This window comes from Mirounga angustirostris, unplaced genomic scaffold, assembly GCF_029215605.1.
Source record: "Mirounga angustirostris isolate CCGP_5_RB_7025 unplaced genomic scaffold, mMirAng1.0.hap1 SCAF_10, whole genome shotgun sequence".
NCBI classification, from domain to species: Eukaryota; Metazoa; Chordata; class Mammalia; order Carnivora; family Phocidae; genus Mirounga; species Mirounga angustirostris.
In genome coordinates this window covers 4,565,379-4,592,673 of record NW_026991718.1, presented here as the reverse complement: position 1 = coordinate 4,592,673, position 27,295 = coordinate 4,565,379, and the positions used below count along the sequence as shown (strand labels likewise).

At 50.7% G+C, this 27,295-nt stretch overlaps 1 protein-coding gene and 1 long non-coding RNA gene across 8 annotated transcripts in view; both read left to right on the top strand.

The window, feature by feature from the left end:
• The window catches only part of GRHL1 (grainyhead like transcription factor 1), a 50,865-nt gene extending 38,786 nt beyond the window's left edge, over positions 1–12,079 (top strand). For all 3 annotated transcript variants that reach the window (XM_064571821.1, XM_064571820.1, XM_064571822.1), the window contains 7 exons: positions 826–913; positions 2,149–2,288; positions 3,807–3,844; positions 5,979–6,070; positions 6,412–6,497; positions 9,261–9,325; positions 10,410–12,079. In XM_064571821.1, the coding sequence (XP_064427891.1) occupies positions 826–913; positions 2,149–2,288; positions 3,807–3,844; positions 5,979–6,070; positions 6,412–6,497; positions 9,261–9,325; positions 10,410–10,524 (624 nt within the window). In that variant the 3' untranslated portion in view covers positions 10,525–12,079. The remainder of the gene's footprint in view (positions 1–825; positions 914–2,148; positions 2,289–3,806; positions 3,845–5,978; positions 6,071–6,411; positions 6,498–9,260; positions 9,326–10,409) is intronic.
• Positions 12,080–18,586: 6,507 nt separating this feature from the next.
• LOC123850409 (uncharacterized) lies at positions 18,587–21,189 on the top strand. 5 transcript variants are annotated; one of them, XR_006792334.3, is made up of 4 exons: positions 18,587–18,889; positions 19,086–19,359; positions 19,560–19,775; positions 20,119–21,189. It is a non-coding gene; the product is annotated as an uncharacterized LOC123850409 (long non-coding RNA). The 5 variants fall into 5 exon arrangements; XR_006792335.3 differs by having other exon boundaries at positions 19,563–19,775; positions 20,119–21,188; XR_006792336.3 differs by having other exon boundaries at positions 18,590–18,889; positions 19,621–19,775; positions 20,119–21,188.
• Positions 21,190–27,295: the final 6,106 nt, after the last annotated feature.

Sequence of the window (27,295 nt, the reverse complement as noted above, 5' to 3'; positions counted from 1 at the left end):
TATACATGCTTAATTTTAGGTCATGTTTGTTATTAATAGGGTTGTTTTTTATTTTTGTGGGTTCAGTTGCACGGCACTGCTATTCTCTGTGTAGTTGATATATATTGTGTATATAGGTCCTCTTTATAGGATTTGGGAGTACACTTTTTCTCTTTTAAGTGATTATGCAGATTTCTACTTAAATCTTTGCTTTTAGGAGTTATAGTTGGTCATATCTGTCACTTGGTTGATGCCACGTCCTTGGGCAGAATCACACTTCCAATGATAACATTGCCCATATCGGCAAGGACACTCAAAGCAGGGTCAACTTGGTTACTAGACAATGGGAATGGTCACTTAGGTTTCTGAAGGCAATGTAGTACATTAGCAGATTTTTTTCAGCTTTTCATTTAACCTGGCCACATCTATTGTTGAGAGGGATTTTCCTTTATTTGTTTTTTAAGTAGATGTTATTTCCCCATGATTTCACATAGTTAAACAGTTTTAAGAACGGGCTTTTTAGAGGCACCTGGGTGGCTTAATTGGTTAAGCATTGGACTCCTGATTTGGGCTCAGGTCATGATCTCAGGTTGTGAGATGGAGCCCTGCGTCCAGCTCCACACTGGGCATGGAGCCTGCTTAAGATCCTCTCTTTCCCCCTCCCTCTCAAAAAAAAGGGGAAAAAATAGGCTTTTTAGAGGAAACTACTATGATAAGCTCCATGAGTATATTAATGGAGTTCATCTCCAGAGAGGAGATATTTTTTCCCATTCATCAGATAAGAATTAAATATTTTAAAGAGGATCAGTTAAACAGAATCATGCCTTGTCTTCTCTTGACCTATAGGGAGCTGAAAGGAAAATCAGGGATGAAGAACGAAAACAAAGCAAAAGAAAAGGCAAGTGTACTGACCCCAGCTCCCAGTTGAATGCCTGTAAGTAGAAATGTTTCCGCCACATGTTTCAGATCTTTTCCATTTAGAATGGTGACTAGAGTTTTCAAGCAAAAGATACAATAGTGGATACTTAATGCTGTGAAGTGGTAGCATTGCTTCCTTTATTGTTACACAAGCAGATGAATGGCTGATCGAAGTCATTTTCTTGGGGGAACAACAGAAAAGGATTCTTGAGTTTTTCCAGAGTTCAGATATTTTGGCGGTTAGCTTTAGTTTGGGTTACTGATTCCAGTCCTGAAAAATAACATGTCTTCTATCTGAATAGCTGATGATAAAACCAGGACTTGTCTAGATCTTTAAGAATAATACTAACGCTCTCGAGAATTCAGGATGTCTCACTTCTAAATGCGTGTAGTTTTCTTATGTATAGTATTCTGACGTTTCAGAATCTGTAGGGCCCCTGTTTGGACATTTCACCAGGAAAGCTTTATTTCTTTCCTTTTTTTTTTTTTTTAATGTGACCAGTACTCATATTCACAAAATCCTGTATCTCTCCGCTACAAGGGGGAATGCTGCTCTGTGGTGGTAGTGTTTCATCTGTAGTGTGGGGGCCACGAGCATCGAGCCTCTGAACAGTCTGTCTAGCTCAGCAGACGTTTGCCCTGCAGCACAGCGTGTTAGGTTCTCCAGGCAGCATCAAAGTGCAGAATCCCGATGTCACTTCAGAGAGACTAACCAGGAGAGTTCATCACCAAGGGCTTCAGGGCAGATGACAGGGGAAGAGGAAGTCTATAATTTAATAAATAAAAAACCTAGTCAGTGACACTTACTCTGAGCCTCTCTGAGGTTAAGTGCTGAGGTGAAGTTGGAGGTATAAAGGTGAATGTTCTCAAGGTGAAGAGTACATTGCTGTAAGAATGTAAATTATTTAATCAGGACAACTAAGGTGAAATGACTTCTGAATTATGTTTATACAGTTGTAAGTCTTAGCCTTTCAGACAAAAATTAAATATGCTTTGCCTCTGTTCCAAATTTTGTGTATGTTTAAAAGTAGCCTTTTCTGATTTTCTAAGATGTTCAATTGATTTTAGTATAAAAATAAGCAGCATATTTCTTCACGTGAACTGTGATTTTCCTCTTAATTCAGGCAACATGACCTGTACCTTATGTAGTGCTGCCCTGTAAGTTTCTTAAATTTGAGGAGGATGCTCTGTGGCCTGCATCCAGTATGTGTATATAAGTGGTTGACTGGGGTGGCATTTTTTTTTTTTCAGTTTCTGATGTTAAGGTGCCACTGCTTCCCTCTCACAAACGAATGGACATCACAGTTTTTAAGCCCTTTATTGATCTTGATACCCAGCCTGTCCTCTTCATTCCCGACGTGCACTTTGCCAGCCTTCAGCGGGGTGCTCACGTAGGTAACCAGGATGCCGGGGTGACTGCAAGAGAAAGTCTTTGGCATTCACGGTAAACAGAGGCCAAGACTTAGTGAGGCTTGACCAGTGTTACGGGTCAGCCTTCTGGAATATTCAGTGGGGGTGACATGATGTCCTTGCAGTAAAGTGGATGTAAGCGTTGTTGATGGAAACGGAGTACCAAACCTGTCCACTTCACTCTGTATGTATGTATGTATTTATGTCTTAGTTCATTTTAAAAAATGCTAGAACAGTGACATATTTTGGAGTCTGAGTCTATGATCTTGTGGATTTAACTTACATGGTTCTGGGCAGGAGGGAAAAGCCACAGGGATACTTAGGGTAGGTAGCCATGATGGCAGAAAGAACATCCGAAGGCTCTTTTCATTGTTTCAGTTACTGAATCATAGTTGACACACAGAGAGCCATATCTTGGCAATTAACATAAAAGGTCACAACTAGCCACACCTGCTCTGAGCAGAAGCTTAGTGGAGCAGCGTGGATAGAGTGGAGCCTGCTTTCTATGCAGAGCCCAAAAAAATATGAAGAAGATAGTCTGCCATGCATTTTGTGCACAGATTTATATGGGTTAATGATTTTTTAGTTTGGGGGGTTGAGAGGGCATTGCCAATGTATCCAGTTTCTTTTTCTTTTTTTTTTTCCTTTAAGGTTTATTTGAGAGCGAGAGAGAAAGCACGTGGTGTGGGGAGGGGCAGAGGGAGCAGGAATCTCAAGGAGACTCGTCGCTGAGCGTGGAGCCCTACATACGGCTCCATCTCCTGATCCTCAGTGAGCAGGATCTGAGCTGAAGTCGAGAGTTGCACACTTAACCAACTAAGCCACCCAGATGCCCCAACCATGTATCCAATTTCTAATGAGAAGCTTTGGGGTGAGCAGGGGTCGGCAAACTTTTCCTGTAAAGGCGCAAATAGTAAATATTTTAGGCTTTTGGAGTCACGCAGTGTCTGTTGTGACTCTTCCACTCTGCCATTGTTAGTGCCAAAACAGCTGTAAACGACATGCCCATGAATGAGCGTGTCTGTGTGCCGTAAATGTTCGTATAAACAGGCATTGGGCCACACTTGGCTCATGGGCCCTAATTTGCTAACCCCTGCCTTAGAGGAGTTCAAGATGCCTTTAAGAATCTGGTTTTTGAAAAATAAGGCTTGGGGTGCCTGGGTGGCTCAGTCATTAAGCATCTGCCTTCGGCTCAGGTCATGACCCTGGGGTCCTGGGATCGAGCCCCGCATCGGACTCCCTGCTCTGTGGAAAGCCTGCTTCTTCTCCCTCTCCCACTCCCCCTGCTTGTGTTCCCTTTCTCACTGTGTCGCTGTCAAATAAATAAATAAAACCTTTAAAAAAAAAAAAAGAAAAAAGAAGGCTAAAGGATTTTGTATTAGACCAGATAAATTCAAAATTATTTTCATTTCAGGAATATGTCACTTATGGTTTGAAATATTTTGAGCATATACTAGAAAAGCAATCTGATTTTTTTGTTGTTGTTGTTTTGGTCTTAGGTCCTTCCTATTGCCCCAGAAGAATTGGAGGGTGAAGGGTAAGGTTTATGTTTTGTTTTGTTTTAATAAATTCTTTTTATTTTTAAACAACCTCAAACTTACAGAAAAATTGCAAGTACAATACAAAGAACTCATTTTTTCCTGAGCCATTTGAGAGTAAGCTGCAGACTCAGTGACCTGTCATTCCTAAACACTTTAGTGTATATTTCCTACAAGAGAGGACAGTCTCCCACATAACAGAGCCATATTAACAAGACGTTCCATTCAGGTTTTGTCAGTTGTTCCAATAATGTCCTTTATTGCCTAAAAGGATCCAGTTCAGACTCACACCGTGTGTGTAATTGTCTCTTTAATCTCCTTCAGCCTCGAACAGTCTCAGTGTCTCCTTGACTTTCCTGACCTAATACTTTTAAAGATTATAAGCCATTTGCTTCATAGAATGTCCTTCAGTTTGGGTCTGTTTGTTGTTTTCTCATGATTAGATTCAGGTAATTATGCATCTTGGCAGGAATGTTGTAGACATAACGCTGTGTTCCCAGTTTGTCCTGTCAAGTAGCATAATTTTGTTTTACCCCCTGCTAATGCTGTTCACTTTGATCACTTGATCAAGGTGGTGTCTGCCAGGCTTCTCCGCCGTGAGGGCACCTGTCCCCCTTTTATAGTAAGTGTTTTGTGGGGAGGTGCTTTGTTGCTTTGTGAAAATTTCATTCCTCATCAGACTTTAAATTTATTAACTTTTTCTTTATTACCGGTATGGACTTATAGTTTCCGGCTCTATTTAATAAGTTGCAAATCATTGCTATCATTTACTTTGCTCAAGTTGTCCTAGAAGGTCAGTTGGAGTCCTTCCAGCTGCTTCTGAGTCCCTTCAGCGTGCCCCGCCCCCCCCAGCTTTCTGAGTGCTCCCTCACATCTGGGCACTCGTGCTTTCCCTTCCCCAGCTTGAGGATGAGCTGCTTCTCCAAGAAACCCTCCTCCCTTTTGGAGAAGGAACCTGGCCCTGGGTGTGCTCCTTGCTGTGGAGGTGTCACTGCCCCCTGACACATGGGTACTCTCCGTTGGCCCACTTGGGCCCTGACTGTCCACACCGGCAGACCCCCTACTAAGCGCTCAACCATGTTGAGGGTCCAGTCCCCTCTTCGGGGCTCCCCTTTCAGATCCGTGTTGAGTAGGGAGCCTTTTCTCTGAAGGCCATCCTCTACTGCCTCTCGAACTCTTGACGTGCTCAGACACACCTCAGGTGCTTTCATGGGAGGCCTGGTATGTGGTGGAAACTGAAACAGATGGAGTATGTTAAGGCCCAGCCAGTATTCTTGAAGTGATCCTTCTGCTCAAAACCAAGCACTCTTTCTTCATTTTCAGTTATTGTACTGTTTTCTTGCTCACCCACAGTGAACCCCCTCATGAAGTAGAATTTGAACCCCATAACTTATTTCTTCAAACACACTGGTGTCTATTTTCTCTTTTTATTTGCACTGACACTACTGTATTCGAACCCTTTCGAATTTTATGCTGTGATCATCCACAGAGTCCTGTAACAGGTTCTTCTGCATGTGGGTCCTAGAGTCCCCTCCAGTCTTTACCACACACTTTGATTACAGCATTCCTATTTCACCAAACTTTGAAAGATTTCAAAGCCTGCAACTGAGTCTAAAATTCCATATAGCCAGATGATAAAGGTATTCCCTCTAGCGTCCAGGCTGCCCTTCTGGATTTGTCTTTCTACAGAGCATTCTATTTTAGCCAGCTTGGCTCTGCTGATTGCACTTCCCCCCTTTGTTAACATGTTCTCTCCTTTGTTACCACCTTTGTGTGTGTGTGTGTGTGTGTGTGTGTGTTTATAGCTCAAATCCTACCTTCTCCATAAAATGCTTCCTGAAAAGAAGCTCTCTGTTTCTAAGAATCCAGCTTGATTTAGTGTCAGAGCAATGGGGAGTGTCTGGCAGGCGACCTCAGTGTAGTTCCAGCTCTGCCGTTAAATAGTATGAGCTGGTTCAGTCCGTGCCTTTCCTTGGGCCTCAGATTTTCATCCATAAACTAAGGAAGCCAGACCAGATAAAGAATGAAGGTCATTTTAAATCTAAACTTCAGTGATATACCCTAAAACTCTTTTCTGTTTCCGCAAGGGATTGAAGTTGAAGTCACTAATCACCTCATTTGGATTGTCTACAGATCTAACTTGAAAAGGGGTCCATATGGATCGGAGGATGATTTTGCGATTGCACCTCCTGCTAAGCTGACTCGGATAGAAGAACCAAAGAGAGGTGCGTTGGTTTACAGTTCTTGTGGCAGTTGTCAAATAGAAGTGAATTCTGAATCTGTCAAAAGCATGAATTGCTTAAGCAAATCTTGTGTAGCTTGACTTTCTTGAATATTTTTCCATCAGACCAGCTCTTGGCTTGAAGCTTGGACTTACAGCAGAGTTAAGAGAAACTGAAAGCTGTATTCCTCAAGATGATTTGATATTGGTTCATGTTTACTGTTCTTGATGTGGATGTCTCTTTGTAGTTTAACCAGCATCTAGGATCTGTTCTCTCATTTTTCTCATATGAATAACTGTGTCCTTTTTCTTTCCCCTGCCTTCTTATTCCTGGCTGGGGATTAGTGCTGCTCTACGTACGAAAGGAGTCAGAGGAAGTCTTTGATGCCCTGATGCTCAAGACTCCGTCTTTGAAAGGCTTGATGGAAGCTGTAAGTAGTATAAGCTTAGAAATGCTCTTTTTAAACAGACTTAAGTAGAATGCCATTGAAACACATTTTATCAGGCCACCCAGATTCCTTGTTATACTGAAATCTCTGAAGCCTGCCTGTGGCATAGCCCACGTTTCATCCAGTCTTATGGGGCCCTCAGTTGTCTGCAGGGCCTTCCCCACTGGGCCTCACAGCACCACACCCAGCACACTAGTTGGTAGATAGAAACTTCTGAGGAATGTCTAGTCAACTGAATTGACTGCTTTTGTGGTGATCTATGAAACAGGGTTTTGGGTGGGTTTTTTTTTTTTATGATTTTATTTATTTATTTTAGAGAGAGAGCCAGCACAAGGTGGAGTGGCAGAGTGAGAGGGAGAGAGAAAATCTCAAGCAGACTCCACGCTGAATATGGAGCCTGAAGCGGGGCTCAATTCCAGGACCTTGAGATTATGACCTGAGCCAAAACCAAGAGTTGGAAGCTTAACCAGCCATGCCACCCAGGCACCCCTGAAATAGTTTTAATATACTTGGTTAAAGGAAGATTGCCATTTAACAAACTGTTTAGAAGCTCACAAAAATTATTTTCAATCAAATAGAAATCCTTAAAAACTTCATGCATAAAAACAATGGCTCCTTGGTCTGCCTTTGAAACTCCCCATCCTGGGGAATGACCAAGCTTGTATCGAGTCCTTACCCAAAGCCTGTTTGAGAAAATTTGGATGTGTAGCCAGTGATAACCATAATCCTTCCCACTAAGACCTCAGCACTGAGCAAACTGACCCCAGCCAGCCCTTCTGGGACATCAGCAAGAGATAGCATGAGAAGGAGGCCATTTTGGCTTTGACCTGGGATGCAATTCAAGAAATCAGCACTGTATTCTGATATTTATCAACCCCCTATAAATCATAGGCATCTTTGAATTCAAAGCATGTGCGTCACTGGAAATGGGTTTCCCCCGGCTCCCCTGACAAGTGCAGTGTGCTAAATTAAGTTAACAAATGTTTGTTAAGCACCTGCTTTTGTGCCAGGTTCTGTTCTAGCTACTAGAGTCACGAGAGTAAGTGATACATTGCAGAATGGAGCTGAGGGTCCAGTTAGGAAGATAGGGACAAAAAAGTAGGCAAAGAAATTTAAGAAGTAATTTTCCAAGCACTTCACAGATAAATGCAGTGAAGAAAACTAAAGCAGGGCGAGGGGACAGTGGACTGGGGAGCTGTGGTCTGTCGGGGTCCCTGAGCTCACAGGTGTCTCTGAGCACATTCCCTCCCCGCGCAAAGCCAGCACCAACATTAGCCTCTGCTTTCTGTTTTTCAGCTTTGTGCTATTTCTCCTAGATTACTCTTTCTTACCTTGTCTTCTGATAACCTTTCCTCATTTCTTCAGAACTGTGCAAAGTCTTAATTATGGAGAAAAAAGAAGTGATGAGACTTACTGTGTAAATACAACGTGCTCACACCCATAAAGAATTCGTCAGTATCATGTGTCTCTCAGGCCTGGGGTTTCCTAATTGATGCTTCATAAATACACAAGGAATTATTACCCAGTGATACAGAAGAGAAATGGATTTGTTTGGATGATGGGAGCTTAGATTTGGTTTGAACTGGGTGCTTTTTGTTAGCTTGAAAGCAGTCTGCAGGTTGGCCTTCTGAGGCCCCCTTTCTCAGTGCTCCTTTGAGTTTTGCTGTTCAGGTGGAGGGTTGGCGGTAACCCCAGTTTGGGGATGGTCTGCACAATTCCAGATAAAGCATTTGGTGTAGACTGAATCAGCTTATCCTTGGATTAATTCATCCTCTCTCCTTTGTGCCCCGAAAGGAAACCCGCACACTCGATACCACACTGATTTCACCGCTCTGTGTGGACCCTCACGGATCATGAAAAGGGGGTGGAAGAGCTGAGGTTCAGGAGGGCCTGAGGGCCACACCCCAGCGGCTGCAGCCACGTTAGCCAGAGCCTTGGGGTTTTATGGGAGTCTGTGCTGCTCTCCGAGAGGCTCTAGCTAGAACTGGCAGAGGTGCAGTCTTGGTTTGTGATCAGGGACTTTGATGTTTCTTCTGGGCTATGGGACAGCAAGTGTTGTTTTCCTTCCAATATTCTGTATCTGAAGTTAACTCCTGCTCTGTGTTGAACACGGAGTAATCCTCACAGCAGTCCTGTGCTATAGGAAGTGAGAGTCTCCCTTTCCTGAGGAGGGGAGGCTGAGGATCCGAACTGTGACTTGTGTTGAGAGCAAATCAGAGCTGATTCAACTCAGATGTGTCAACTCCAGAGCGGGGCCTTTGTGCGCTTGAGCAGAGCACTCGTGATGGTGTGGGTCCATGTCACTGTTCACTGCTCACAGCCCGTAGGGTATGACCCCGACTGTAAACTATGGGTGTTAGTTCATAGTGTTGTAGCGATGTGGTCTCGTCACGATAACAAAAGCGCCGCCCCGACGTGAGATGTGAGTACTGGGGCTGCCGTGGGGCACTGAGCAACTGTACTTCCTGTGCCGGCTTCTTATAAACCTAAAACTGCTCTATAGAGTAGTCATTTTTAAAAAGATGACCATATAACACACGGAGAGACATCAGTAAGCTAGGGGGAAATAACAGACACCTGACTGCAGCTCCCTCCAAAGGCAGGTAATACCCCCTCCCCCAATACGCGTGGGTTTCGTGCATTTTTGAAAGACGGAAAACTGAGTGACTGTACCACAGTATTTATAGTTTGTGTTTTAAAGCCTTGAGTTCAGCATCTTATAATTATTTTCTTTTGTTCTTTTAGATCTCAGACAAATACGATGTGCCCCATGATAAGATTGGGAAAATATTCAAGAAATGTAAAAAAGGGTAAGCGTTAACTGGCATTCCTAGTACTTCTAAATAACGTTAAAATTCTGTAACATTAATGCGACTCATATGCATTTGTGCCCAGTCTAGAAAAAGTTAGAGAAATTCCTTAAGTTATCCATATAAAATCGACCTGCCTTTCTAAGACATCTTTGTGGACTTTTTTCAAGCGAAATTTCTATTTGCTCTTCCCATGCTTGGCAGCGGTGAAGTGGCTCCAGCTTCCAGAGCACGTCATGAAATCCAGTCAGGGTAACAGCAAGTGCTGCCCCATTTGTTAAGCCCCCGTCGTGAGTCAGGCGCTGGATCGGCACTTCGTGTGCTACTTGATTTCCACATTGCCCTCTGAGCTGGGTGTGATAGCCTTAGTTTAGAGACATGGCAGCTGAGGCAGAGCCTGTGATGTCCAAGACCAGGCAGCAGGTTAGTGCCAAGGCCTTGGTTCAGGTTCAGTCCTTGCTCCCCCTACTGTAATCTGCCTTGTGTTTTCAATCATAGAACATTGCTTCCTTGTCCAGAAATTGGTATTTTTAGTTCCATTTCACTTAAGTGACTATGCTCTTTGACATGGGTAAGCAGAGTATGGCATAAGAATCGTTTGGCCTCATTCTGAAGCAAATCCTAATTGGAATTTTCTGGATGAGCCCAGTGGGAAGGGTTAGACTTACTAGTAGTTCAGTTAAACTTTGAGGATAACTTGCCAGGGAAGATAATTGGTCAGGGAGCTGTGGCTTCAGATCCCATAGGTTAATTTGACTAATATGCTTCTAAAGCCAGATCAACGAGGTGCTTCTTCTGTAGACTTACTTTGTGCATTGTAATGCTCCTGTTTATGGAGCGATTCCTACATGCTGAAGTAATAACAGCAAATAAGCTAGTATGCTTTGTTTCATCCCGGGCCCGACACTGTTAGAAGAGCTTTCCCGGAGTCTATCACATAGTCCTCGAACAGTCTTACGAGCTAGGCACTGACACTACCTAGGCATCGTAGGTGAGGGAATCGGGGCTGCGGGAGGTCTGGTAAATCCTGTGCCTCCCGTGTCGGGCAGCAGTGAGGAGACCTGTCTTGCTTTTCCTCTTCCAGGATTCTGGTGAACATGGACGACAATATCGTGAAGCATTACTCCAATGAAGACACCTTCCAGCTGCAGATTGAGGAAGCGGGGGGGTCGTACAGACTCACCCTCACTGAGATCTAAGGGCGCGCTGGCCCACCACTCCCAGCGAGTCCAAGGAAGGTTACGTGGGTCTTACTGTTTGGCCGGCCACAGGCACATCACAGGTATGGGTGGATGTCAACGGAAGGGACTCCTTTCGAGTTGTAGATGGCGCTGCATTTGGCTTGTAGATACCGTTCGACATACTGCATTGGCGTTTTCAGACGACAGAAATCCTTACACCATTATGTTTGAATTTTCTGATACCAGTACTTAGGATTAAAAGTAAAAACTTTGTTCTAAGATTTAATAGACTCTGGGAACCTTTGGAATATCTGCTACATTATTTATAAAAATATGGGGCTATCTACCTTGTCTCTTCAATGTTAGTGGGCCTGCTTGCTCACTAGTGCAAGTCAGAAAAGGCAGTGGGCTTGGGTTTAAGGATTTCGTGCCCTTGCCTGAACTCAGAGTTAACTCTGACTGCCTCAGGGTAGTGGGAGTGGCATCCAAAGAGGAGAGGATGCGCCCTTTCTCCCTCAGCCTCTCAGCCTCCAGAAAATGTTTACTCAAATAGGGCACGTTACTGAATCTTCCTTTGCAACTTTCTTGAACATATCAACTGCCTTTCTTACGAAGAACTGAAATGGTAACAGTATGAATCAGTTAAGCTAACGCTGCGTTGTATATAAGTGCAATACATTTTTGAAGGCCTGTGTCTGTAAATGTGTATATACGTGTCTTATACAAATAGATAATATATAAATGTGGTGTCTGTACATAGAGTGAAGAGATGCAATAAGGTCTACCTTGAAGACTTTCCCTAAATGAAAGGTTAAGTTATTTTTGGTAATGTATACCAAGCAGATCGAGTACTGTGCTTAGTGGAACTCACTGAAATGTTTTGTCTGTGTTTTCCCAAACAGCAGTCATCCCAGAGCATAGCAAAACCTTCTCAAATGGCAGAGATTCTGTTTGCTCTTGAGAGAGTTGTTATTCGGATTTCTGTACTGTTTTAACAAATGAAGTATAGGAAAAACACTACTGCAATTCCTGTCTGTTGTGTAGGCTAATATCAGTTTGTACGGACCTGAGAGAGTGAACACACAGTCCTTACAACACATGTGTGATTGCTGTGTACTAGGTGATATGACCCAAAATGGAGTCCTTCCTCATCTTCCTCTTACAAGAAGTGATTTCTGTTTTATCGTGTTTCAGAGCCTTCAAGCTTTGATTGTCTTGTATGCTAATAATTCTAGAAAGCATTCATGAGTTTATGAGACTGTATTACTATGGCAGGGGAACATTTTGTACACATGTTTAAATATATAAAAGTACTAAAAAGTGTAATTTTATAACAGAAATAAAATCACGGGTATCTAGGTTCAGGGAGCTAGAATAGGTCATTTGTATAAGTAGGATTGATGGTTACATTTTTACATTAAAATATTCTAATGAAGTATGTGAACTAAATTGCTGGTTTTCTAAGATACAATATCATGGGACACGGGTCATAACTATTTTATATTTTGTTTTATGAAATAAATTTTTGTCTTGCTTGTTTTTAATTGTATCATTGAAGATGTATTTTAAACCAAAGGGATTAAATTTTATATGTCTATTTCATAATATGTCATTTCCTGTTACTCCATTTGACTTTATCCTTTCATTAGTCAGTAATGCAGAATGTGAGATCTTAAACTAGGAGAGCTGAAAAGACTCTCCTTAGCATTTTCTCCTCATTTCTCAAATGGATACTCTTGTCTTTTCCTTCATCTTAATTTTTTCTTACAGGTTTCTGAAATGACCCAAGTAACTCTTAAATAAGGGAGCCCTGAATAATTTTTCAGCTTGTTACCAAACTTTAATGACTAAACCTGAAGGCATACACTTTCAGACCCTAAAATCTCAAGGGTTCTTAGTTTTTAAAAGCTAAACAGAAAAATGTTTGGTTTAAAAATCTACCAATAATGTTTCAGTTCATCAGACTTTCTAAATCAAACAGCTGTTATAGCTTGTTCAGGTAATCTGAGGCCTAAATATGACAGACACTAATAGAAATTTCTAATGAATACATGATCAAATTAATGAAATGAACTCCCTGATAGATTTCCTGTGGCATCTGTTCATTTTCCACTCTAACGCTCAGGCCACAAGTCAAGAATCTAGGGGCAGACTCCACTCCTGGTCACTCAGCAGTGCCAGAGCCCAGCTCAGAGCCTTTGCTGGACTCCACGTTCACCAAGGCTCCAAGGAGCTCCTCGGATTCCCTTCTCCCCGAGCTTCCCACATTCAGCTGTGTTTCTTTCTCCCTTGACAGTTAGCAGAGAGACTGTTTACAAGTCAGAAGCTCACAAATTAGTCCAGGCTAGACCTGGACCGGTAGGCTCCAGAGTAGGCTTTGCCTACTTAAAGTCAGTAAAGCAGAAGTCCCTAAGAGAATGTGCTCAAGAAAAGGCAGTTTCATGAGGCCAACGAGACTGGGTAGGGAAGGAGCCCCAGGAGGAGGCGAAGGCGGGCCTGCGACGTGCACTCACATGCACGGTGTCTAGCCCTCCGCTTCTGAAGGAAGCAGCCTAGCAGTGTCGTCCAGGGTTAGCAACGTCTGCATCTCACCCGTGATGTTGGTCCCCAACACGTAGGCCACCCCATCAGTGCGTGGTGTCGTCAGAGCCTGAACCCACGCCTCCTGTCTCCCGAGCCCAAGGGCCAGCACGGCAGGTGCGGACTAACAGCAAGCACACGGAAGGTCTCTCTCCATTCACGTCTCCTTTGCCTCACACACACTCGGCCCTGAGCAGCTTTAGCCATCACCCTCTTGAAATCTTGTAGCCAAACTGTGTCTTAATCGTCTTATTATAAATGTAACACGTGCTAAGAAAAAAAACACAAACATAAGCCATTAGAATGAATATTGAGCTCCATGAGAAGATTTCTTGGAGAAATTTCCTACCTCCCTAAGCCTGCTCCCCAGAGATAACCAGGCATAATTTCTCCGCGGCTGCGCAGGAATCCTCACTGCAAACGCAAGCGTACTATTCATGCTGTTTCACAAATCGTGTACTGTTTTTTGCAAGCGTCTTCATTTATCACTACTCTTCAGATGTGTTCTTTTTAATGACGGCACTGTACCCTTGCCTCAGTTTCCTCCTCTAACCTGAGCCCACCGCCGGGCCTCCAGGCTGGGCTTTGCATTACGAGCACGGCTGCAGGAAACAGGCTGACTGACGTGTCTGTCATACATACGTGTACGGGGCAACTGTCGGATGAGTTCTTGGCGGAAGAGTGCCGAATCACAGACGATGCTCAGTTGCTCAGTAAGTGGTTTGTAGATACTGCCAAGTTGCCCTCAGCCAAACCAGTTCACATTCCTACCCACTGAGCATGAGCGTTTGTGTCCCAACATCTTCCTGATTTGACTTGTGCTGCTCTGTTTGAAGTTGAGCATAACCTCACGTTCAGGGACCATTTGTACTTATGTCCTTGAAGCAAATAATCCGTGTGTTGTCCCACTTCCTCATTTCTTGTACGCTTCGGGGTTCAGTGCAGCCTGACATCTGTCCCTCCCATACCATTCGCCTAACCCTGTCCCAGACACTTGACAATGTCCTCCAATCCTCATAGGCTCTAATGAAAGGGGGAAATAGCCCCACCTCACAGACGACACTCAGGTTCAGGAGATGACACTGCTAGGAAGAGACAGACGCCCGTCCGATTCCAAAGCTCCACTTCTTCCCGTGGTCACGTTGCTGTTTCCCCTGGAAACTTTCCCCGCTTACTGGGGACCTAATTGCTTGTTTTACTCTCTGGGGCACCGGCCATTAAAGAACCTTTGGCTTTCATGACGGGTGTATGAGCTGGAAGGTGGGGGTTGCTGCAGTGGTGGAAACACTTGAAGCTTGGTTGAACCATCTAAGGAAGTACAAATACTTTCATAACATACCAGCTGAAAAGTGGCAAAGCTTGATCCTGGAGCTTGATGTCACCAGCAAGCTAATTTCTTTCCTTCTTTGGGGGCCTCATCCTAAGTTTGGCTCTCCTTGTGTAGTCTCCAGATGGTTGCCAATAATTCCTCAAACTACATCTCCCGGTCCAAGTCCAGAAGAGGGAAAATTCCTAGGCACAGGATTCCGGGCAAAAGTCCCGGGTTTCCCTCCAACTGGATCGTCCCTGCTTGTATGTGCCCTGGTGAACCATCACGGCCTTGGGATGGAAGTCTTCTCCTCTCAAACACAGCTTCATAAATAGAAATCGGGCTTTTGGGGAAACTGACCGGGGGGAGTGAGGTAGAGAAGGAACAGAGAGGAATGTTTACCAGGCAGCACACCTCTGGTGCTCCTACTTCTAGCTATCCCTTTTCTGACCCCACTCCTGCTCCCGGAGTGTCACTGTCCCCAGAGGCCAGGCTGTGGTATCTCCTCTGTCCTCTGATCCTAGGCCCTTGAACAGCAACAATGCCCAGATTCCCTCCTCCAATCCAGAGCTCTCCCTTCAGCTCTAGATCCAACCGCCTCCTGGACATTCACCACCAGGCACTTCAACTTGGACTAAACTCTTCCTTCTCAATCGTGAGCCTCCTCCCAGGGCTTCTACTGTGCTGGCCGCCAAGCCAGAAACTGGTGGTCACCCTTGACTCTGCCCAGTCTCCTGTCAGACCTTCAGGCCTGGCGTATCTTCCTCCAGCCCTCTTGTTCTCTCCGTCTCCATGTTGCAGTGGCTCCCATTCCAGCCTGTAGCTCACCCACCTCGAGGCCCTTTCGGCTCTCACACTCTCTCAGGCGAGGGTCAGAGCCTGTCAGGATAAACCACAAATGGCTCCTGCCTGCGGCGTCCACGGTGCCCCCGGTCCTGAGAGCACGTCCCCGAGCTCCGAAGTCCTGCCCTTCACGACTCCTGCCTTGTGCCCTTGTTTCTGTTTCCTCAAGGTCTCCTCCCTGTTTTGGCTGGAGAATTTACCTCCTTTTTTTTTTTTTTTTAAGATTTTATTTATTTATTTGAGAGAGAGAGACTCTGAAGCAGACGCCACACTGAGCACAGAGCCTGATGCGGGGCTCGATCCCACGACCGCGAGATCACAACCTGAATCGAGATCAAGAGTCAGACGCTCAACAGACTGAGCCCCCCAGGCGCCCCTCCCTCCATTCTTTGTGACTCTGCTCACCCATCACCAACTTGAGGGCTCTGCTGGGCACTTTCCTTTCTGCACCCTCAAGCAAAGTCTAGACGTCCCCCTTGGTGCCTCCACAGTGTCGTGGACCTACCTGCTAAGATGTCTGACCGTGCTCCTCCCCACCCCTGCCCCAGACTGCTAGCGCCTCGAGGACGTGCCCCAGGCCTTTCCTGCTCAGCCCATACCCAGCATGGTCTCCGCATGGGGAAGGTCACCAGCAAATGGCGACGTTAATCCTGTGCTTCCCCAAACACAAACCTTGGGGCCATCACCAACCTCCCTTTCTCTGCCTCCTGCCTCCAGTCTCCAAGAAAATCCTGCCGCTCCTCCCTTGGAAACACGTCCCGAACACAACCACCGCTCACTGCCTTCTCTCCCCTGGACTTGGGCAGTCACCCAGCTGGACTCAGTCTTTCCACCCACGGCCCCTTCATTTTAGTCTCAGTCTAGCAGTCCCAACGATCCTTCTGAAATGTCCATCAGATGAAGGCTCTCCCGCTCAGAACCCTGCTCAACTCCGAGGAAAAGCCCAAGTCCTTTCAGTGGAGACAGGATCTGGGCCGCGGACTCTTCTGACCCCACCCCTGACCACTCTCCCCTCTCTCCTCCTTCAGCCGTTCCAGCCTTCCTGCTGTCTCGGAACTTCTCTTATCCCATCAGCTGAAGATACCACACAGCTTCGTCTGCTGAGGTTACGTGATGTCGACCGCAGTGCTGGTCTAATAAAAACCATCATTGTCTGCCCAGTCTCGGTCATGTTACCAAGGAGAAAGATTCACGCTTTATGAGCCTGATGGGATGTTTGTGGCATTAAGAAGAAGACGAGTAAAAGGCTGAGTCTTAGGCTTACCCTTCCTGGCAAGTACGTTTCTCCACATGCCTGTTTGGGAAGACTACCAGAACTGCTGGCTTTCAACTGTCAGGGCCAATGTTAAGCTCTTGCTGCCAACCTCAGGACCCTCCTGACTTGCCAGCCCTGAGTCAGTCTAGTCTGTAGGACCTTGGCCTCCTTTACATCCAGAACACCAAAGGCACGACCCATGAGAGAAATCACTGATAAGGTGGATTTGACTAAGATGAAAAACACCTCCTTTGTGAAAGACAATGTCAAGAGAATGAGAAAACAAGCACAGACTGGGAGGAAATATTTGCAGAAGACATCTAATAAAGGACTGTTACTCAAAATATACAAAGAACTCTTAAAACTCAACAATAAGAGAGCAAAACTACCTGATTAAAAAATAGGCCAGAGAACTTAACAGATGCCTCACCAAAGGAGATCCACGGACGGCAAGTGAGAATATGGAAAGATGCTCCACGTCATTCATCCTCAAGGAAATGCACATTAAAACAACAACGAGATACCCCTGCACACCTACTAGAATGACCCAAATCTAGAGCACTGCCAACATCCCATGCTGGCGAGGCTGGGGAGCGGGGGGAACGCTCGCTCACCATGAGCAGGAATGCAGAATGTGCAGCCACTTTGGAAGACAGTTTGGTGATTTCTTACAAAACTAAACCTGCTGTTACCATAAGAGCCAGCAGTCATGCTCCTCGGCATTTTCCCAAAGGAGCTGAAAACGTAGGTCCACACAAAAACCTGCACACCGATGTTTATAATAGCTTTATTCATAACTGCCAAAACTTGGGAGCAACCCAGGTGTCCTTTCGTAGGTAAGTGGATTAAAAAAACCGTGGCCCATCCAGACGATGGGACATTTTCAGTGCTAAAAAGAGATGAGCTACAAGCCATGAATAGACATGGAGGAATTTCAAATGCATTATTTCTAGGTGAAAGAAGCCAATCTGAAAAGACCACATGCTGCGTGGTTCCAACTCTATGGCGTTCTGGAAAAAGTGCAGCAACGTACACAGTAAAAGGCTCAGTGTTTGCCAGGGTTTATGGGAACCGATGAGTAGGTGGAACACGATTTTCAGAGTAGTGACAATATTCTGTAGGATATCATAATGATGGATCCATGTCCACACATCCTTCTACAATTGTCCAGACCCGTGGAATGTGCAACACCCAAGAGTGAACCCTAATGTCAGCTGTGGGCTCTGGGTGATGATAGTGTGTCATGTGGGTTCAACAGTTGTGGCAAATACACCCTCTGGTGGGGGCTGTTGATGGGGTGCCGTGCGTGTGTTGGGGGAAAGGGTATAGGGGAAATCTCTGTCCCTTCCCAATTTGGCGGTGACCCTAACACTGCTCTAAAAAAGTAAAGTGTTAATAAGAAACTTTCCCCACGCAAGTGCACAGACTTGCTCCCCTTCAAGGCCTGAGGTGCCCGGGAATAAGCCGAGGGCCCCTGAAAACCCAGCCAGCCCTCCATTTCTGACTTGTGTGTCTAAACCCAAGGTCAAAGAGCACTCATTCGAGAGTCCCAGCTCCCCATCCCCGGGCAGTGTCTAGGGGTGACCCTGTTCCCCAGGGGGCACTGTGGGTGGCCTGTGTGACCAGATCTTAGGCTCAGCCATGTGGGGGGCGTTGCAGAGGGACACAGCCCTCCTGGCCTCCTGCTGAGGCCCCCCAACCTCCAGCAAGTTGGATGCTCCCATGTCCACGTCCTGCTGGGCCAGACCGGGCAGTGGACATCTTGTGCCGTGGCTGCGGAGGGAGCCCGCGGTGAGCCTGGCGGCCCACACGGGTGGCCCAGTTACCAGGTGCCAACACGGAACCCTTCGTCTCTGTTTGCAGGCTGGCGGTGATAAGCATAAGCAAACATCCTGCGGACCACGCAGGCTGGAGGGCTGTGGCTCCAGGGGGCAAAGGTGCCCCAGGGACCCTTCCCGTGCGGAAGCCAAGCCCGAGCCTGGAGAAGCGTGGGCCAGAGGTGGGAGGGGATGTGGCCGCCGCAAGGCCTCCCTCTGCAGTCTCCTCAGACTCTGCCCGCCTGCCTGGGAGGCCCGAGGCTGCCAGGCCTGTGGACGTTTGTGCAGCCTGCCCAGGGGGCCGACAGCCAGGCAAGGGCTGGCCTGTGGGTGTCTGGCCCAGCTGGACGTCGGCTGCCTTCCTCCTGCCGGCCCTGGCGCTCAGCCCACAGCTGGCGCGACGCTGAGACCTTTCCCCCACTTCCAGCTCGGGCTCCAGATGATTCCAGGCCCCTAAAGTTTACAGAAGTCACATGTGCCTGGCAAGGGCTTCCCAGGCCATTCCCTGCCTCCTCTCTGCTTGCTTGGGCCTGAAGGCCACACAAGCAAGCAGGGAAGAGAACTCTGGCCCCTGAGGAGGTGAGGCTGCAGGCCTGCAGGGCTGAGGCGGGCTGGAGCAGGGCGAGGGGCCACCCTCTGGGCTCTAAGGCCCCCAGCACAGCTCCAGATCAGCACAGCACCTGCCCTGTCCACGGTCGGGCATCTTCCCAAGCCCTGAGTGCTGCTGGAGGGCATTAGTCCTGCGGGCGGGCCTCACTGACCCACTTCCTCTCAGCTTGCCTACACAGTGGGCCAGTCATCATGGGACCCTGCTTGTGTCCCCAGCCTCTGTTGTCTGCTTCTGATTCCCTGGACCTTGAGAACCACAGGCCCAGCTGTTGGTGCTCCCTGCTGCGTCACTGTCCCACGGGGTTCCCCGATCTCTCACAGCCCAGACACCATCCTCAAGACACAGAGTGACAACAGTGGGGGACAGCAGGGCCCAGAGAGGAATGCAGGTCTTCCCGCTCCAGAGCCCAAGGCCCAGATGGAGAAACTGAGGCACAGAGGTAAGCGGGGGCCCAACTGAGCCCTGGTGACCCCCAGCCCCAACCGCAGGCCCTGCCTGGACCCTAGAGCAAAGAGCTGGGGGGATGCAGGGATGCATGGGGTAGGGGCTCCCAGCTTCCTCACTCCTACCTGAGGGGCAGGAACAGCCTCTTCCCCAGAGGGCACGGGGCCAGGTCCCGATCCTGCCTCTATCATCTAGCAGCTCCCTGGTTGGAGAGGGAATGTAAAGGAGGCTGTCGTGGCTACCCCTCCCCGCCCAGCCTCTCAGGGAACCCCATCTCGATGGAAGCCTGCAGATGCTCCCCCCAGCCCCGACTCCCTCTAGCCTGCTGTCTTGTCAGGCCTGGCAACAGAACTGTCCCAGCTGCTTGGGGATTGCAGGACAGGGGCACCCGGAGTCAAGCCAGTGCTCTGGGTGAGTAGTGGGACTCAGCAAACCAGGAGGTGGGACCCCCAGGCCGGCCACAGAGCCCTGGGGCCTCCTTCCAGGTCTCCTGGGTCTGCGCCCCTCCCCGGCCAGGCTCCTTCAGCTCCCTGTGCTGGCAAGCGCTGGTCCACCTGCACCTGCCCAGCTCCCGGGTAGGCTGCTCCCTGCCTTCCTGTCCCCGCGGGGAAAGCTCCTGGGGGCTCACAGGCTGTGAGGGGGGCAGTGACGGCAGCCCTTATCTAGAACTTGAAAGGACGTCATACCTGGTGGGGAGGGCCCAGAGCTTGGGGGCCTGGGACAGGTGAAAAGGGGAATCTAATTTTATTTCTAGAAACATCCTGGGAGCCGGATGCTGCCCTGTGACGGGTGGTCACCATGCCTTTCCTGAGCTGCCGTTTTTGCAGTTTGAGAACGGAGTAGTGATAAAACCCAGTTCCTGGGTTCGTGTGAGGACGAAGATGGTGCATATAAGGTGCTGAGCCCGGTGTGAGCGCTCAGTGTGCCCAATTATATTAGAACTTCCCGGCACAGAGTGTCTGCCCTCCACCTTCTATTAAGAAATAGCAGTTCCGAAAATACAAACAGACAAAACAAAAAAACAAGATTTCCTGGGTGGCTCAGTCGATTAAGCGTCCAACTCTTGATCTCAGCTCAGGGTCCTGAGTTCAAGCCCCGCACTGGGCTCTGGACTAGATGTGGAGCCTACTTCAAACAAAAAACAAAAAACGAAATAGCAGCCCTCCCCCTTCCCTCCCATCCATCCCCTTCACTTCCTTCCTTAACAATCTGGTTCAAAACCCATAGGTGAGTGCAAGGTAGGGGTGTGTGTCTGGTTGGGGGACACAGTGGTGAGAGCGGGTGTGGGCACACAGCGGAGTAAGGAGGGCATCGCCCAGCCTGACAGGGACAAGCAGGTGCTCCGTGGGAGGGCAGGGAGGCGGCCTGGCACAGGGTCAGAGACTGAGCAGTGGGGCAGGACAGCGTGGTACGGTGCCAGGTCCCAGCAGAGGAGGAGGACGTGGGGGTGCTGCCCAGTGTGGGTGCAGCTCCCGAGCAGGGTGAGGGCAGCATCCGGGGGGAGGGTGCAGATGGGGATCCCCGTGGCGGGGGCTGGCGTGAGCTGTCAGAGCCCAGACGGGGCGAGGGGCGTTGGCCCCGGGGCAGCTGAGAGGAGGCCCACATGGAAGGCCGGTTCCCGGTTCCCTGGGAGGGGCTGGCCTGATGAGTGACCACATTACGGAAGCCACTCTCCCCCACCCCCCATCGGAGGAGAGTTACAAACGTGGAAAAGGAGCAAACTGGAGCGGACCTACACTGTTCGTTGGCACTGGAGAAGCTCCCTGTGGGAACTCAAAGTTTTCAATATTTCTTTATTTCAATATTTACAGATAGAGAAACAAATGTCCATGTGCATTCATGTGTGTGTGCCTGTTCATATGTGTGTGTGTACGTGAGTACAGGCATACGTGCGTGCATATGCGTGTGCATGCATGTGTGTGTGAGTGCAGGCAGATGTGCGTGTGTGTGTACGTGAGTGTAGGCAGACATGCATTGTGCGTGCATGCGCATGTGTGTACGTGAGTGCAGGCAGATGTGCATGTGTGTGTGAGCGTGCGTGTGTGTGTACGTGAGTGCAGGCAGACATGCATTGTGCGTGCATGCGTGCGTGTGAGTGTGAGTGCAGGCAGACATGCATTGTGCATGCATGTGTGCGTGTGTGTGTGTACGTGAGCGCAGGCAGACATGCATTGTGCGTGCACGTGTGCGTGTGTGTGTGTACGTGAGCGCAGGCAGACATGCATTGTGCGTGCATGCGTGCATGTGTGTGCATGAGTGCAAGCAGACATGCATTGTGCATGCATGCGTGCGTGCGTGCGTGTGCATGTGTGTGCGTGAGTGCAGGCAGACATGCATGCATGTATGTGTTGGTGCTCTCCCAGGGCCGCTGAGAAGGCCTGGGAGCTGTGACGCCCTAATCACAGTGGGCACACCAGGGACCCAAACCTGGGCTTCTCGGTGTCATTCCCACCAAAAGGAGCCAGGGCTCTGGGAGAGGTGGCCGATCCCAGCGACGGGGTGGGGGCGAGCGCACAAGCAGAGCCCAGAGCACCTCGTCGAGCAGAAAGCAAGAACAAGCTCCAAGGATGGGGACGCGGCGAAAGGACCCGACTCGAGCTTCAGAATAAGTAACCGTCACAGAACCAGACAGAACCCCACAATCCCACACGGGTGTACACTAACCCATGAATACATCCACATTCTGATAAAAAATCAGGTATTTACACACTTTCAAAGGACCATCCCTCAGAATATTTCTTAATTACAGAATAAAAGAGAGCACCTTTACGGCGGGGAAGCTGGCAGACCCCACCCGAGGCATCAGTAGTAACGGGAGAAATCCATCCTGGCTCTGAGCTAATCGCGCTCAGAACACAGCAGCCCTGAGGAGATGTTCCCACAGACGTCTCCCCGAGTTCTAGCTACTAAGTAGTCAGGGGAACCCACGTGGAGGCCCAGAGCGGGCTTCTTCCCTCTCGGGAATCCCTCAGAGAATCCTCTGGCCTGATAATTTCCTAAAATATGGTCTGATGTCTGCTCAGGGCTTCTCCTCCCAGAGTCCTTGTTTCAGCTCACCCGTGTGGTAAAGACCTGCGAGTGTAGACAAAGCCCAGGGTTCCGGAGAGGGCTTCCCGGGGAGCACCTGTCATGGACACTGGTGGACGCCGGCCTGAGAGCTGCGGAGGGCCCTGGGGGGTGGGGGGGGTCTGGAGGGGCAGGGAGGGCAGAGCTGCAGGGAATCGGCAGGGCCTTGGGAGAGCAGGGAGCTGTTTGACCCCGAGGAGCAGAGGCGGTCAAACAGCTTTGGCACGTGTCGGTAGAGAACCCAGCCGAAGGCGATCCTGAACCTGGGGGAGCACCCCCACCTCCGCGATCTCCGTGCCGGGAGGAGGCCGCCCAGGCCTTACGAGGAGGAGGAGCGGTGTGACAGGGGCGTGCGCGTTGTGTGCACCAGCGCACGTGTGTGCGTGTCCGTGCGGCGGCTGGCTCGGCCTGGCCACCGACTTCGGGGAGGGAGGGCCCTAGGGAAGCGGTTGCTGCCTGAGGCTGCCCCAGAATCCCCGGGAAGGTTTACACAGCCTGCTTCCTGGGACACTGTCCCTGTTCTGTTTCTGCCCCAGGGAAACCTGCTCTCAGGTGGGGCCATCCGCCTGGAGACAGAGGGCAGCCTTCCGAGGGACAAGAGGAAGGGAAGAAGCCACCCTTTCCTGGGCTCGAGGCTGCACACTGCCCGGTATGGGGGATTCTGCTGGCTTGCAGGGCTCCTGGTTTCAGGCAACAGAAAACTCACTAAGGCAGAAAGCTGAGAAACCAGCGGGAGAAAATGGCCAGGAACCATGGGCAAGGCCAAGCCCCAGAAACAGGCCCATGGCTGCCCAGGACATGTCCTCCCCCCACCCTGTCACTCGTGGACGCAGGGCTCCGCACCAGGCCTCCTGGGCCCCCTGCTAGGTATGGCTCAGGGTGGAGGCTCGAGGGAGGTCACTGGTAGGATGGGGAGGATTGGCCCCAGGCTTCTGCAGAAGGAGACAAGCCCGCCCCCCTCCAAGACTTCCTAACCAGGGTTTCCCAGAGATAAGAGGGGCGGGGCGGGGGGTGGCGGGGAGCTGGCCGCAAGTGCCCACGTCCCCAGTGTCTCAGAGCTCTCAGCAAGGCCTTCATGGAGGAGGTGACAACTCAGGAGGGCTTGCAGGAGCCCCGAGGGAAGAGTGGGCCCAGCTTTGATGCAGGGACCAAGAGCAGGCACTTGGGCTGGAGAAAGCCATCTGCCTCCTTCAAGGGACTTCAAGGATCTCCTTCCCCAGGAAGACGTGGGCACAAGCCCAGCCCCTCAGCGCTGGGCTCCCCTGCCATCGCCTCTCCCAGCTGACATGGGGCACCCTCCCCAGTCCCTCCCTGGACACCTGCATTACTCAGCCAGGAAGCAGCTGGGGGTGCAGACCCGGGCCTGGGACTCTGAATTCCTCACTCCCAGAGGGAGGGTGGAGCTGCTGAGGGGCCTTGACGGGGGAAGTTCTAGACCCAAGGATTCTGGCGACAGCTGGACAAGGGACAAGAGGCATGAAGGCAGAAGGCAGGGGACCACCGAGAAGACGCGGGGGGGGGGGGGGGGGGGAGGCTGGGGGGAGGGTGCAGGGAGAGGGAGCTCTGCATGCGAGCAGTGGTGAGGGGGGAGTGCTGACCCAACCTGGAGGCTGTGTAGACGTGGAGGGAAAGGGGAACTCAGCTTTACTTGAACAAACCCTCTCGTCCAGGGAAGGCAGAGTGGTTTTCGGCCCACCTCACCTGCTGGCCCTGCGGCCTCACCCGGCACCGCCTGCCCCAGGACACCTGCTTCCCCGGAGCGGAGGGTGGGGGTGGCTAGGCAGCAGGCTCAGGGCCAGGCGGCCTTCTGGGAAGGGGGCTCTGATTTCCTGGAAGCACCAAAACAGCAAACACACAGCATGGCTCTGTGCTTCTGACCCCGCCCGGGGCCTGCCCTGGGAGATAAGGCTGCGTACACAGCGGCTGGCAGACGGGGCTCCTCTCCAGCTGCGAGAGCAGAGGGAAGGGGGATTAAGGGGCTGTGAGGGCGCAGAGCCCCAGGAGCAAGGGGGCCACTGCTCTTCCCCGTGGCAGGGATCCCCAGCCAGAGGCCACAAAGCACCCCGTGTCCCTGAGACCCATGAGCAGGCCATGCACCGTCTGAAGACTGCACAAATCACGTGTGTGTGTGTACACGCGTGAGCTACTCCTTTGTTCCAAACACATTCACACCAGTGTCCCAGGCCCTGGGATGTAGCAGGGACCAAGGTGGTGGGACCTGTCCTCCTGGACCTCTCGGAGGTGCAACGCTCAGAGGGGAGACAAACCTGTCATTGCAGGGTGAGCCGAGAGTGTGTGCGTGGTGGGGGGCTGGTCAGCGTCCTGGCCAGAGGGGCAAGCGTGGGACATTCCGGGGACCGGCCACGGAGCAGAGGATGCTCGTGGATGCCCCAGTGCCCCCCCAGCACACCCAGAAGCCACCGTCGAGTTTAAAGAGGACCACGGGGACTCGGGTTCCAGCCATAGGAGTGCATCGGATACCAGACTGAACTTGCCGCCTACACGACGGGGGGCACAGCAGGGCTGTGGTTCCTGGGGGGGTGCACTTGGGGGCGGCTCCGGCTTGTGCCCGGAGGCAGCCCAGGGACTTTACAGCGCAGCGCCGGGAGCTCACTGGCAGCGTTTGCTGATCACTGCGGTGTAAATCTTGCCATCGTGGCTGATTTCAGGCGGGGAGCCCTGAGCCGGGGGTCGAGGATCCGTGTGCGGTCGGCCGGCGCGAGCGGGCTCCGGCGTGCACAGCCCGCAGAGACGGAGATGGGCAGCTCGGACAGGTAGGGGAGCTCTGGGCAGGCCCCGTCTACGCGGTAGAAGCATTCCTCCTGGCGCGCAGAGTTGCGGGCCCAGCCTTACCCACCGGGCGGCTGTTAGGGTGGGAAGCACGCTGGGGTCTCCTCTTCTCTTCCCCTCGGCGGAGAGGGGCTCTGATGTCCGACGGCCGGCTCAGCCCCCCGGGGCTTGGCCAGAAGTCCTGCCGCGAGTCCCGAGCCCTGGGGACCGGGCGGCCTGCTCCGTAACCCCGGCCTCCCCTACACACACCCCCACGCGCGCGCGCCCCCCGGCAGCCCCGGGAAGCCGAGGGGCGAAGGGCCAGGGCGGGAGGGCAGACCCACGGGCCATAGCAAGGGTGAGGCTGGTGGCCCCGGAAGCCACGGTCCCCGCGGCGGAGACTCCGGTGCCCGGCCGTCCGACCCGTCTTTCCGCAGCTCCTGCGCCCGGTGTGAGGGCCCCCCTCCCGTGTCAGCGCGGCCAGGCTCTAGCCCCCCGTGATTCAAGCCTCGGGAAGCTAGAGCTCGCTGGGACGTGCCGTCCGCGTGGTCACCGCCAGTGACGCGGGCGGGCCTCATCCCCCCGCGAAGGCCTTGATGGCACAACGGAGGGTTCCCTGAAGGGGAAATTCCGCCTGTGGATGGTGGCAACGGGCCGGCCGGCCGCCCCCCCACATTTCCCAGCTGTCTCCTCCGAGCCCCCGCCGTACCCGCGAGCTCCTGGCGCGCTCTCTTGCTCTCGCTCCATATTTACCCTGCACCGCGTGGTTTATGTAAATCTCATAATGACACTTACATAAAAAGATGTAAGGAACTGGCTTCCGCATTACACACCCACATACGGATATAGCTCTGTGGCTCTCCGTACACACGTACACCCTGGCTCTGTTTCTCCTGCGGAACCCTGCCGGAACCCTGCTGGATACCCTGGGCATGCCCGGAACCCTGGTGTCAGGAGTGCGGAACTCAGTAGCAGAAGGCCCTAGTTCCAGACCCTCGGCCAAGGCAGGGGCACCTTTCCTGGCCCCGGGGCTGACGTAGGCGGCCACATCCAGGACTGTGTCACAGAGGGTGCTGCGGAGAAGCCTTATTTCCATGAACACGTTGTGCCCTGCATCCTTTTCTTCGACCTCAAGGGAGAGCTTAGGCTTCTGGAACCCAGAGCTGGGGAAAGGCTCGTGAGCACATTCTGTGTGTTGCCCTACCTGGTTCTCCCCCACGCAAGGGCCCAGAGCTACCACCTTGAATGGGGAGCAAGGAGGTGGGAGGAATGGGGGGAGAAAGAGAGGTGCTGGGAGGGAAATGCAAGGACAGGCTGCCCCACACTAGCTTGGGTTGTATGCTGCCTAGAGAGAGGATCTGCGGCCAGGAACTGCGGCCGGCCTTGCAGACCTAAGCGGATGGCCGGTGAGAAGCATGCCCTTGGCAATGCGGCAGCAAGGGGAAGAATTGTGCCGTGACCCGAGAGAGCACAGAAGCAGAGTCTCCCCCAGTCGAGCCTCCAGAAAAGAGCGCAGCCCAAAAATGCCACCTTGAGTGTAGATTACTGAGACCTTAGGCCGAAGACCCAGCTAAGCCACGTCCAGATTGCTCTTTTAGTGAGCTGATAAATGTGTCTCGTTTTCATCCTCTAAGTTTGTGGTAATTTGTCACCCGGTGTATAAATCTAATACACCGTGTTGCCTGCAGAGCAGTCCCAGCCTCCAGCCACATGTGGTGCCAGCCCCGTCTGCTCTCCATGTGGTCAGAAGCATGGGTCTAGATGCAAATGTGATTGTCTGTGCCCCTGGGGGCATCCCATCAGTGCCTGCTCTTGGTTGTCAGAGTAAGATGCAAACCCTCAAGCCCAGTCTGTAAGGTCCTCAATAATCTGGTCTTATAAATGGGTCTTTTCACCAACTCCCACCTATCTGCAGGGTGGGGGCATGGAGACCAACTCCCCCAAACTCTCATGCTTCAGTTGTTCGTGATCTTCTCACTTTCCTCTGGCTCTCTGTGCCCCACGCCCCAACACACACACACACACACACACATACACACACACACACCTTTTCTCTTCTTTTTTCCCCTTCCTCTTTGAAGCTCAGACATGGCCAG